General features: G+C 51.7%; 2 protein-coding genes across 6 annotated transcripts; one reads left to right on the top strand and one right to left on the bottom strand.

The window, feature by feature from the left end:
* Positions 1-691: 691 nt before the first annotated feature.
* LYPD4 (LY6/PLAUR domain containing 4) lies at positions 692-6,477 on the bottom strand. Of its 2 annotated transcripts, XM_053905840.1 has the most exons (5): positions 5,813-6,477; positions 2,265-2,450; positions 1,914-2,067; positions 1,194-1,540; positions 692-956 (listed from the first exon to the last, which is right to left on the bottom strand). In XM_053905840.1, the coding sequence occupies exons 2-5, from the start codon at positions 2,329-2,331 to the stop codon at positions 754-756; spliced, it is 771 nt and encodes a 256-aa protein (XP_053761815.1). In that variant the 5' UTR covers positions 2,332-2,450; positions 5,813-6,477; the 3' UTR covers positions 692-753. The 2 variants fall into 2 exon arrangements, with proteins under 2 accessions (XP_053761815.1, XP_053761814.1); XM_053905839.1 differs by lacking the exons at positions 1,914-2,067; positions 2,265-2,450; positions 5,813-6,477 and adding an exon at positions 1,623-1,728 and having other exon boundaries at positions 1,194-1,520.
* DMRTC2 (DMRT like family C2) lies at positions 1,348-12,236 on the top strand. Of its 4 annotated transcripts, XM_019434572.2 has the most exons (11): positions 1,348-1,449; positions 4,332-4,405; positions 7,928-8,155; positions 8,242-8,399; positions 8,674-8,750; positions 9,026-9,209; positions 9,351-9,477; positions 10,247-10,307; positions 10,463-10,637; positions 11,299-11,380; positions 11,669-11,768. In XM_019434572.2, exons 3-10 carry the CDS (start codon positions 7,932-7,934, stop codon positions 11,343-11,345), a joined length of 1,053 nt encoding a protein of 350 aa, XP_019290117.2. In that variant the 5' UTR covers positions 1,348-1,449; positions 4,332-4,405; positions 7,928-7,931; the 3' UTR covers positions 11,346-11,380; positions 11,669-11,768. The 4 variants fall into 4 exon arrangements, with proteins under 4 accessions (XP_019290117.2, XP_019290114.2, XP_019290115.2 ...); XM_019434569.2 differs by lacking the exon at positions 11,299-11,380 and having other exon boundaries at positions 1,350-1,449; positions 11,669-12,236; XM_019434570.2 differs by lacking the exons at positions 1,348-1,449; positions 4,332-4,405; positions 11,299-11,380 and adding an exon at positions 6,709-6,811 and having other exon boundaries at positions 11,669-12,236.
* Positions 12,237-12,545: the final 309 nt, after the last annotated feature.

Here is a 12,545-nt window from a genome sequence, read left to right on the forward strand (position 1 = left end):
ACAGACCTTACAGCCCAGCCATACCGCTCCTGGGTGTGTACCCAGGAAAAACACTTACACATAAGCATAAGGGGGCATGTAAAAGAATATCCATAAGCAGCCACTGCTGGATCAAAACACTGCAGGGGAGGGAGACGGGAATCCAAGGATGATTGACGACAAATGCATGGTGATACAGTAGGAGGTGATACACCAGTAAAAACGGAAGGACAAAAGCATACACTGGAATATTGGAAATATGGGGGTGCCTGTCTGGTTCAGTCATTGGAGTGTGAGACTCTTGATCTCAGGGTTATGAGTTCAAGCCCCACTTTGGACGTAGAGATTACTAAAAAGGCACACTTAAAAAAGTAAACTTGGGGAGGGCCTGAGTGGCTGTCGGTTAAGCGTCCGACTTTGACTCGGGTCATGTTCCTGCCGTTCGTGGGTTCGAGCCCCGCATCGGGCTCTGTGCTGACCGCTCAGAGCCTGGTTCCTTCTTTGGATTCTGTATCTTCCTCTCTCTGCCCCTTCCCCGCTCACGTCCTCTCTCTCTGGCTGCTGGGCATGACATGGTCACTTTGGCAGTGATGCTCCCCACCCCCACCCATCCCCTGCTCACTTCACCGTGCACACTGCCCACCACGTGCCCCTCCCCCCCCACACACACCTCCCATGTCTCCACAACCCTCATGGACCACAGGACAAAGCAGAAAGGCAACTCTGTGACTTTACTGGGTTATGGGAAGGGGTTTGTCCAGTCCAGCCAGACTGTCAGTCCCTGAAGGCAAGCAGAAGCCCTGAGAGGATGCCCCAAGCAGGACCCCGACTGGAGGGCTCGACACCAGCAATCTGGGCCTTCTCTAAGACGTTGAGGACCTCGGTCACTCTGATGCTCCCAATATGGTGAAAATCTGCTAAAAGTTTGTGATGTCCACGAGCACAGCCCATGAGGAGGAAGGTGGTATTGAGGAGCCCTGTAAGGAAGACAGAGCAGTTAGGGACACTTTCAAGATGCAAGTGCCCCACCCCTCCTTCCAGACACGCCTCACAAACCAGAACACCCGTTCTTCCACCAAAAACTTGGGTACCAGGCACCGTATTCCTTCCCCCTTGGAATTCACGTGCCTGGTCCCCACAGCCCCAACCCCCTCTCAGTCCTCCAGCCCCTCTGAGAGATGAGAAGGCACTAACACAAGTTTCTCTTCTCTCACCTGCCTGAAATTTTAAGGTGGAACTGTAGCACTGAGAGGCGTCATAGGGGCAAGAATCAGTGGTGACAAAACTTGGGAGGCAGTCCTTAGAGTGTTCGCCCACACAGGTTGGGCAACCATGGGAAGAAAATGCTGTAGACCTCGGAGTGTTGGCCTTGAGTTTCACAAAAGGATCCAAGCTGGTGAGGTTGTTGCAGAGATATGACCGGCAGACGCGGCTGTAGGAGGCAACGGACAGTCCAGGCGGTGAAACGAGGTAAGAGACTTGCTGGGGGTAAGAGGAGGCTGGGCTGCAGCCCTTAAAACCCACAACTCCCCTTCTGGACCCTGAGGAGCAGATTAGAGAGCTCTGATCAGTGTCGTTGGTCGCACCCAGAGTTCCCCCTCCCACCCTGCACCCCGCTCTTCTGGCTCATTCTGTCCCATCACCAGCTGTGCTGAGGTGTTCAGCCGCACGGGGCTCAGGTCCCGGGGTCTCCATCTGTGTCTCCTCAACCCACCCTCCCCACAGGAGCCCCTCTGCTCCTCTCTCCCCTGTGTCCCTTCCTTTTCTCCTCTCCCAGATTGCCCCTCTCCTCCTGGGATCTGCCCACCTCCTTCCTGCCCTCTTATCCAGCCCACACCACACCCCACTGGGTCCTGCCTCTCTCCTGCCAGGGTCTTGACATTGTTCCCAAAGATGTAATGGTGTAAATATTCAGAACTTGAGCCCAGAGCCACTTCCCTTCAGCTGTCTCGATGAATACCAGCGTCTCCTCACAGCCCTCACTCAGCTTACACACCATGCTCCTCATCAGAAGCCATTTCCAGTTATGGAGAGAAACAGCTCTGAAGAGCGAGGATGTTGCTTCGTAGCACAAAAGAGCCCCAGCCCCTAAGGAGAGAATGTCCTTCCAGTCGTGTGCCACTCACGTTGCTTTCTCAGCCCCCAAACTGCCAACCAAGATCTCAGCCTCCACAGATCCTGTTCCCCCGAGGAACCCAGATATCCTGCCCTCCGCCCCCTAGTTATGTGAATCCAGCCCCGCACCCTCTGGGGGCCCCCAAAGCATCTAGCCCTGCAGGACATACGAGGCAGAGTGGAGATGGCCCCTAGGAGGCAGAGCAGATGCACAGGGCTCAAGTGCTGGGGTCCCATGGTCCTGGGTCTGGGTCCCCGGATGCTACAGGTCAATCTGGAACCAATTTCAATCCAGGTATCAATCAAGGTCAGTTCTAGCTAGCTTCTGAATCCTCTGTTCACTTGCCTCTGGGTCACTGTTTCGAGAGCATAAAGTTGATTGTCAGTTTTTGTGACATAGGCTCCCTGAGACCTTCAGGGACACAGGTCTTCCCATCTTCATAGTCTCCCCTCCAACCTGCCCCGAACCCACCACATTAGCTTCTCAAGTTATGACTCTCCCCTGCTTAGGTCTTCCCATTGGAGGCTGAGCAAAGATGCTGACTTAATCAGAGTCACTGTTACACAGGCTGCTCTCCAGCCAGAGACAGTGAGACCAGAACAGCAAAGGTGTGTACGGAAGCTCACTGAAATACCACTAAATAGATTTGGCTTTGAAAAGGATATTTATGGGGCGCCTGGGTGGCGCAGTCGGTTAAGCGTCCGACTTCAGCCAGGTCACGATCTCGCAGTCCGTGGGTTCGAGCCCCGCGTCAGGCTCTGGGCTGATGGCTCGGAGCCTGGAGCCTGTTTCCGATTCTGTGTCTCCCTCTCTCTCTGACCCTCCCCCGTTCATGCTCTGTCTCTCTCTGTCCCAAAAATAAATAAAAAAAAAAAAAAAGAAAACGTTGAAAAGGATATTTATAAGTATTCAGGAGTGAGTAATAATGAACCTAGTACATATCACACACACACACACACACACACACACACACACAAGTGCATGTAAAACCTGGTGAAACCTAATCAGGTCTACAGTCTAGTTAAGAGTGTTATACCAATGTCAATTTCACGTTTGCATCCTACAGTTCTAGAAGATGTCCCTGTGGGGAAGTGAGAGGAAGTATTTACGGGTTTACAACTTTTGCAACTTCTTGTGAGCCAATAATCATTTCAAAATCAACTGGGTTTTTTTTTTTTTTTCAACTACAAGTCAAAATTTGGGACACAACTGAAGCAGTATTTAGAAGTAAATTTATAGTTTCAATACCTTTATCAGGAAACAGGATCGTTAAAAAATATGATCATGAGTTAACTTAAGAAGTTGTATAAGGAGCAACAAAGCATCCCCTGCTCCCCCCCCCCAAAAAAAAGGATAGAAATTAAGATAACGGCAGAAACCAGTGAATTAGAAAACAGCAGCAACAATAAAAATTATTGCAGGAAACTAACATTCTTTGACAAGATCCACAAGATAATTCTCCAGCAAATCTAATTAGGAGAAAAAGAGACGATGCAAATAAAATACAAAATGAAAAATAGGAAGTAACAGACAGGATGTTTTTAAAAAATAAAAGTATCATTAAGAACTCTACATTTATAAATTTGAAAACCGAGATGAAGTCGGGAGTGCCTGGATGGCTCAGTCGGTAGATCACATGACTCTTGTCATTGGGATTGTGAGTTCGAGCCCCACATTGGGTACAGAGATTACTTAAAAAATAAAATAAAATCTTTAGAACACCCAGAGGAAGTGGATTAATTTTTAAAATAATATGAAATGTCAAGACTGGCATATGAAGAGTATACGCAATGCCTTAAAGCAATGAAAATGGCCAAGGATCTCTGGCAAATTGAAAAGAAAAAGAGAGTAACCCCAGTAGGAATATGGGCCAAGCATAGGAAGAGACAATTCTCAGAAGAGCAAACCAGAGAGGCTAAGAAGCACGTGAAGACACCCGAGCTTAACAATAACCAGAGAAATGCAGTCTATCAAACTGTACATCTATCAGGCTGGCAAAGAACCGGAAAGCCGGAAAAAGATTAAGTGTTGGCAGCAATGTGGGGATACAGGGACTTTTGTGTACTGCTGCTCGTGGGGTCGTTGGGAGGGGGACAGGACCTTCTTCTGGACCGTGAGGAATAAAGGAGTTGAGAGTTCTGATCGATGTTTCAGCCCCAAAGCAGTGTTGTGGGGAGGAGTCTGGCAATACTGAGTCAAATTAGGTTTACAAATACCCATTACTACTATATCCTAGGTATGACGTAATAAAGAGCTCCACCTTCATCTACAAAGGAATATATACAAGGATGCAGCATTATCAGGGAGATGGTGAGTCGAGAGCACTGTGGGCATCCCTCCCTGAGACTTAGTGAACACGCAACCTGCAGGGGATGCCAACCGTGGAATATCATGCAGCAATTAAAAGAAACTGATGAGATGTACACGTAATAGGTACGTGGATGGATCAAAAAAGCACAGTGCTGATTATCTTACATAATAACACAATATCGCTTGCGTAAGCTAAAACCACATGCAGAGGGGCATTGGCTGGCCCAGTTAGAAAAGGAGAGCATGCAACTCTTGATCTCGGGGTTGTGAATTCGAGCCCCACAATGGGTGTAGAAACTACATACATACACATACACACACACACTTTAAAAAACACGTGCACATAAGACACTGCACATATTGCAAGCACACACGTGAACCAAAAGATACCCAGTAGCCACCTGAAGGGAGTGCCCACAGGAGGGTTAGGGGATGAAAGTGGAGAATGATGATTACTGGAAAAACTAACGAAAACAATGTAGGTGGTACAAAGTTCATGGGCTTTGGACTCAAAGGTAGAGCAAGGTTAGAATCTTTACCCCTGCACTGACTAGCTGTGCGATCTTGCGCAAGTTGTTGAACTCATCCATAAACTGGATTAATAATACCTCTCATAAGGTACGGTTGAAAATTAGTAAGATTATTAACATAAAGTGCCAGGCAAGAACTAAGCTTTCCATAAATGTCCATTCCCCGGTCTTTCCCTGTCTCTCCACTATGTAAAGGAACAAGGCCAACCTCACTAGCTGGCATTCAAGCCTCCCGCACCCCACATTCCCCACCCCAGACTGGCCCCAAACAATCTTTGCAACTTTGTCTAGTATGGCTCCCCTGCAACAGCAGTCCAGCTAGAGGTCACATCAGCAACACTTTTCTGTCCAGAATGCCTGGCATACAGGCTCTGTAACACAGGAGTCTGTGGCAAACAAAGGGACTAAGACTCACAGAAAAGATGGGACACAGGAAGGGGCAATGAAGGCTGATGAAGGAGCACACACAGGGGTTGGGCCAATCAGAAAAGATGGCACACACCAGCCTGGAATGCAAAACGACAGGACCCAAAAATCTGAGCACAGGTGGAGACACACTGAAAAAAGAGTGGAATGAAATCCTCAGGGAAAAAGGATGGAGAGGATAGAGAGGTAGTCAGAGGAGATACTATCCCTACAAAAGAGAAACCATGCAGAGGAGGAAGGGTAAATTGATGGACTGGAACCGTGCAAGGGAGTCAAGAGGTGCAGCAGAGAAAGCACAAGAGGAGAGGCAGGAAAATGAGGCCTGGGGCACAAAGATGTGGTTCTGGGGGCGGGGGGGGGGGGTGAGGGGGTGGGGGGGGAAGGAGACAGGGCGGGATGCGCAGGGAGAAGGGGACAAAACAGAGGGTGGGAGGGAAATTGTGAGACACACCGAGAAGGCAGGCGATGATTACAGAGTGGAGCCCAGATGAAACTGATGAATTCTGGTGAAATCAGGGAGCGAGATGCACATGGGGGGGTGCGGGTGGGGGGTGGAGAGGGTGTCTATGTCTATGAAGACATAGAAAAACTACAGTAGGCGTCTCAGAAAGAAAGCGAAGGATGGGCGGGGGAGGTGGGGGTGGGGAACTGGGCCAGGCTATTTGGAAATTAAGAACGTGGAGGAAGGGGGCCCGAAAATCAGCAGGACAGACAGGCAGAGAGAAACTCCAAGAGAATGGGGAAAGTAGGAGTTAGGAAAATCAACACGGAAACGGACGGTACGAGAGACACAGAAAGGGGTGGGATAAGGGAAGGAAGCGGGAAAATGACAGGAGGGGGAACACATAAAAAAGAGAAGGGTAGATCGGGAGTTGGGGCACAGGGAGAAAAGTGAAAGAAACACGAGCGTCCACACAGCGAAGAGGAAATGCCCTGTCGAAGCCAGGAACGCCAAAAGGAAGGCCGCACTGTGCAGCCTAGAGGGCGAGACTGCGCAAGCGCAGGCAGGTCCCAGTCAACGCCTGGGAATGGGACCCAGATAGCCGTTTCTTGGGGGGCAGGGCCAGCCTCATCCTGGGGGCCGTACTCGACGCCCCATTGGCCACCTCTCCGAAAAGGGGAATAACAATCCGGGAAGGCAAGCCACAAGGGGCGGGGGAATTGGGGGGGGGGGGGTGCCGAGACTCAACTCGACGCGCTATTGGCTGGCCTCACAGTCTGGCGCGGGGAGAAGAGGCCTGGAGGTAAGGGGCGGGCCGTCAGTGCAGGATCTTGAAGCGCACTGGTCGCTTGCCTCGGTGGCGTGAGGCGACGCTTGACGCTCATTGGTCCTTGTGAGAAGGGGCGGGAAAACCGGCGCGAGCGCAGCCGTTCCTCACGCCGCTTCCTCACCGCGTCCTTTCGCGTCCTCCTGACTGAGTCCGACTTTGCTCGCTCGCTCGAGGCTGTGGTAACCGCGGGGCGAGGACGCGAACACGACCCCGCCCCTCCCTGCCCCTTCTCCGCCCTGTCTCTGGCGCTGGGCCCCCTCCCCCGCCTCCCCCTCGCGCTCCTCGCTCCCCTCTCCTCCCCTCCCCCACCTCACGGGGCCCCTCGGCGCGCTCCCCGTGCCCTGCCCTCTTCCTGGGAGCCTGGAGCGAGGACAGGCCGAAGGCCCAGCTTCTGAAAGGGGGTGCACGCGGGCAGCAGGCGCTCGAGGCGGTGGTGCATGCGGGGAGGTGGGCTGGGGCGGGGGGGGGGGGGGGCGGTCCATGAGATCCGGTTGCTGGGAACGGTCAAAGGCGCCCCAAGCGCCGGGGCAGCGATCGCAGGGTTGGCGTCCGACTTTGGACGCCTGTGGGTGCAAGAGGGGACTCCGTGCCGGGAGGAGGGGGCCTGCGACCGAGATCAGGGCCTGGCACCTGGAAGGGGCTCAGTAAACGTTTGTGGAGTGGATGACAATCATTCCTGAAAGCGGGGTGGGGGGTGGGGGGGGGGGCGCGAGGAATCTCTAAGAAGAAAGTAATCGCGGGGTGGGGGTGGGATCAAGAGAGTGTTCTGATGTAAAAGGGGGGCAAGGCGAACGTTGCCTCGCAGGACATACGTGAGGCTGAGAATTGAACGGGGAGCACAAACATTTGCAGGAACTGGATAAATGCACGAGGGAAGGATGATAGTTGCCGAAGATGATGGCAGGAAACATCATCGGATCGGGGCAGTGGGGGGAAGGGGGTATAGAATCCCCGGGGGTGGGGGGGAGAGAAGGGGCCCTGAATGAGAATGAACGTGGGACTTGGGCGCGGGGAAAGCACAGGCGAGCAGCATAGAGTACTGTTTGCGTTGAAGGAATATGTAAGAAGGGAGTGAGAAGAGGGGCGCCTGGCAAGACGGTGAGCCTTCTGGGAAGGAGGATGCTCGAGGAAGGCAGTGGGTGAAGAAGGGAGAAAGCCAGGGAGGAAGCAAGGTGAAAGCTGAGTCCACAGACGGGTAGCAATGGAAACCCCTTCAGGTGTGGCCTCCCAGGGGCAGGAGGGCTGGTGGGGAGAGGGCCCATGTGGCCACCCTGACCTTCCATTCCTGCCTCTAGATCCATGGAAGCCAAGGAAGTGCCTGCTGCCCACCACTGCGCCGCAGACTCTGCCACTGGGGATGAGCCCAGAGCCCTCCCGGGCACAGAGCTTATCCCCAGGAGAGCTGTCAGTCGCTCTCCAACCTGCGCCCGCTGCCGAAACCACGGCGTCACTGCGCACCTCAAGGGCCACAAGCGCCTGTGCCTCTTTCAGACTTGCGAGTGTCACAAATGTGTCCTCATCTTGTAAGTATGAAGGAGATCCAGGGAAGGGAAGATGGTGGGCCTCATCTAAAGGGAGGCTAACTTTTGACTCGCACCCCCCATTTTAGGGAGCGCCGAAGGGTCATGGCTGCCCAGGTGGCCTTGCGTAGGCAACAGGAGGCACAGCTAAAGAGGCACCTGGCTCAGGGACTCATGAGGAGAGGGGCGGCCCCTCCTAAAGCTCCTAGCCGTGCCAAGAAGGGAGCCACTCGACCAGGGGTCCCCTGTGAGTGTCTGGCCAGGGATGGGGCAGGGTTTGGGGTGGAAAACAGTCCCAGACCTGCCATTGGATTAGTGTGTGACCTTGGGCAAAGCGTTTCTACTCTCTGGGCCTCAGTCTCTCCAACTTTAAAATGTGATCATTGGGAGTATGTAGTGAGATCTGTGGATAGAAAAGTGTCACAGAGAGGGTCATGGGGAGATAAAAACTCAGTTTGCAGTTGGAGTGGGATGGGGGTCAGGAAAAAGGGCTCATCAAAACTCCCTCTGGTCCTTTATAGCTGGAAAGGAGAACATAGCACCCCAGCCTCAGACGCCCCATGGGGCAGTCCCACTGGCACTGACACCCCCTGGGAAGGTAAGGAGAACCTGGGCCGTGGGGGGAGTGACTCCTACACTAGCCCCTGCCCAGGCCCTTTCCTCTGTGCCCTCAACACTTGGGTTCTAGATTTAGCCCTGACTTGTAATATCAACTCTGGGCAAATCACTTCTCTTCTGTGGGCAAAAAATGAGAGAGTGGGATTTTACAGCCCTCCAAGTCTAAAGTTTTGAGGTCCTGCCCCCATCCTAGAACATACTCATTCTTTCCCCAGGCTTGTACCTGAATCCAACCTGTGCTCTCTGCCCTTGCAGGATAACTCCCAGGGGCCTCTGCTGCTCAGCCGTCCCCCGGAAGCCTTGCCTTTGTCCTGGACTCCAATGCCCCCAGGCCCTTGGGCTCCTGGACACTGGCTTCCTCCAGGCCTTTCCATGCCACCCCCAGTGGTGTACCGCTTGCTATGCCAAGAACCTACTGTCCCTCTGCATCCCTTTTCTGGTAAGACGAATTCAACATTCAACAGATGTTTAAATGCCATTGTACCACTGTATCAGAAAGAGAAGAGGACAGGGTAGGAAGGAAGCTAGAAGCCATGACCTTTAACCCCTGTACCCTCCTGCATTCTCTTACCCTCATTAGACTTTGACCCTGGCACTTCCCTCCGGCTGCCCACTCATGGACCCCGCCCAACCTGCCCAGGATCTTGCCCGATACTGATGGCTCCTCTTTCCAGAGAATCCCAAGGGCCCTCTGCCTTGCCCCGCACGTGAGTAGGGAGGGAAGAACACGCGTTTATCATATGCTTGACCCTGTTCTGGACGTCACAGTAGATGATATAGAAGATAAGGTCTTAGACCTTATGAAGAGGAGCTCTCCTAGCTCTGCCATTGCCTTACTATGAACCTTTGTACAAGTATCTTTACTCTCCCTGAACCTGGTTTTCTATCAGGAAGTCGGAGACACAATTATTTTCTTTGTGGGTTGTCATGAGCATTAGTGATAATGTATGGAATGCACCTAGCACAAGCCCTGGCCTTGGACAAATAGGGGCTATTGAGTCCTTTTAAACAGATAAGATGGAGTCGAATTGCCCGCTGAAATGGGTGGGGCATGATGGTGAGAGCCTTAGAGGCCTGAGATAGAGGCCAGAGACCATTAGGGAAGGCTTCTTCAAGGGGTCCCAACCTGTTCCTCAAATTCCATGGGGATTGGGGAGGGAAACTAGACTCTAGTAGGGCAGGAACAGTCATCCCAGTCCCTCCCAATGTTTGGTATGTTTTTAAAAACTGACATCATTGATTTCCCATAATCGGCACAGTAGCGCTGGAGGAAAGAAGCTGGCAGATATTTTCATTTCATAGAAAACAAAGAAGGCCAAGCCAGGGGAAAGGACTTGCCCAAGTCCACAAAGCCTAATGACCCAGCAGGCACTCAGACTCCCAGATCAGCATATGGCAAAATCCTGCCCTTTCTCCCATGTGTACATGTCTGTCCATGTGTTTAATCCCCTTGGCATCTTCTCTTCTTCTTTCTAGATGCTCGACTCTGATACTCCAGCCCTGTGGCACCCCAGACCCTCTTCTGCTGCAGCCACAGGTCCTGGGACCAAAGTGGGATCCAGGACCCTGGAAGGAAGTTGAGCCAGGGGAAGGAAACATGGGGGTTAGTGAAGTAACCAGGGGCTGAGAGAGCACTTGGAGGGTGGGCAGAAGTGGGGGTTCCCAGTCTGTTTCTCTCCCTTTCTTTTGCAGGCGCCTGCAGCCTCTCGCCTAGCCTGGACCTCTGCCCCCTCAGAGCGGCAGCTGCAGCGGGAGGCAGCTGAGGCTCTTGTGGGTCTGAAAGATTCTTCCCAGGCTCCCCGCCTGACCTCTTCTGTTCCTCCCAACCCTGCCTGGATCTCCCTGCTCCACCCCTGTGGCCCACCAGGTAACCTGTTCCCTGAAAGGAGACAATGGGATAGAGATATTGGGAAATTGAGGTACCAGAATTAAGTAGGGACTAACCAAGGAGATCAGGGGGGTCAGCAGGTTGAACATCTTCAGACTCAGGCCCCAAGCTTCTCAACCTAGCTCCTGGAATTGCAGTTGAGAGTTGTTCAGTGGATTAGTTTTATTAGTTTCGTGCTCAAAAGCAAATGTCCAGTGCCCTGATGTCAAGGAAAATGAGGCCCTGAGAGAGGCAGGGACTTGCCCAAGGGCATGCGGCAAGACAGTGGTAGACTCCAGCCCAAGGCTCACTCTCTAGACCTATGCTGCCTGCTGTTGTCTCGAGAGGGCTGAAGAAGTAACAAGGGTCTGGCCTGGAAGGAGATCTGATCACTGCCTTCAAGGAGCTTCCGTTTTACTTGGGGAAACTGGATGCCTTCACAAAGCTCAGTGACAGAGCAGATGGCTCAGTTGGTAGAGCGTCCGACTCTTGATCTCGGGGTCATGAGTTCAAGCCCCATGTTGGGTATAGAGATCACTTAAATAAGTAAAACTTAAAATCAGTGACAAACCTGGAAAGAACTAGAAAAATCTTGAGGAATGAGACTTACGGGGACAGAGAGGGAAGGCTGAAGATCTTCCTGTCCAAAATGTTGAATTAGGCATGGGTACGAGTGAGGAAACCTGCATGGAAGAACTGCTGGAATGAAGGAGATGAAGCTGGAGAGACTTCTGATCATGGAGGTGTGGCATGCCAGGCTTAGGCTAGAGCAGCCACTGTGCATGAAGGGGAGCCAGGGTATGTTTCTGAGCTAGGCAGGGACATATTTAGATACCCTGAGCTTTGAAAGACAAGTCTGGTGGCTTGATGGAGGGATTGAGAGACAAGGTGGGAAAATCGGGGAGGAGGAAGTGTTTGCGATGAGCCAGGTGAACAAGGATGAGGCCTGGATTGGGTGGGGTAGAAAGAGGGGATTGCTGGGAAAGGAAATGGATGTGACTTAGTCCCACCCCCTTCCTTCTTGCTTATAGCTCCTGCTGGAGGAAGAGGATTCCAGCCTGTTGGCCCCTCTCTCCACCCCAGCCCAGCCCCCTCTGTAGCTCTGCATATTGGGCATCTGGGCTCCATCTCCCTCCTAAGCTAGAAGCCCAGAGGTTGAGACCTCACTTGAGCAAGGGGCAAGAGCCTGCAGTCACCGCATGTTTGGTATTTTGCCTCTGGATTTATGCATGGAATATAATATAGTGCGAGCTTCCGGCTTTTTTTTTTTTTTTTTTTTTAAGCTTTATTGTGCTTTGTTAGCTTTTGGTTCCTTTTGTAGTGTGGGTATTTCCTTGACTGAAAGTGGATATCCTCTTACCCACTTGGGTCCGGGGACCTTTTTAAATACCCAACAAAGTGAGAGTTATGCAATTTAAGCTAACAAGTATCTAAATAGGTTTTTGCATGAGTTCATGTTCCAGAATATTTGACATGTGATTCTGTACGTACTTGTGCACTTATGTCTGTCTCCATGCGTGCAAAAACAGGAGGGTATTTTCATTTTGTGTCTACGTTTGGCTGAGTAACCGAAAAATAAACCTTTGTTGTTTTACGCCACTGAGACTTAGGGAGTGTTTGTTGCCAAAGCCTAACCTAGTCTATTCTCATTGACATAAAGGACTTGTTCAGTTCACTTTTCAAATTGAAAATAGTTATCCAGTAACTACCATAAATAAATACAAACTTGGATTTCTTATTATGGCTCGATAAGACAGATTGGTAGAGGGAGATGGGAGATTCAGTGACTCAACAATTAAGTGTCTGCCCTGTGCCGGGCATAGACACTTTCCAGCTGTCCAGAGGGCTAAAAATTGAAATGCATACAAGACCAAGCCCATCATTTAAATGAGTAAAGAGGGGTGCTTG

The sequence above is a fragment of the Panthera pardus genome, unplaced genomic scaffold (genome assembly GCF_024362965.1).
Source record: "Panthera pardus isolate Hobbes unplaced genomic scaffold, ASM2436296v1 HiC_scaffold_18, whole genome shotgun sequence".
Lineage (NCBI taxonomy): Eukaryota > Metazoa > Chordata > Mammalia > Carnivora > Felidae > Panthera > Panthera pardus.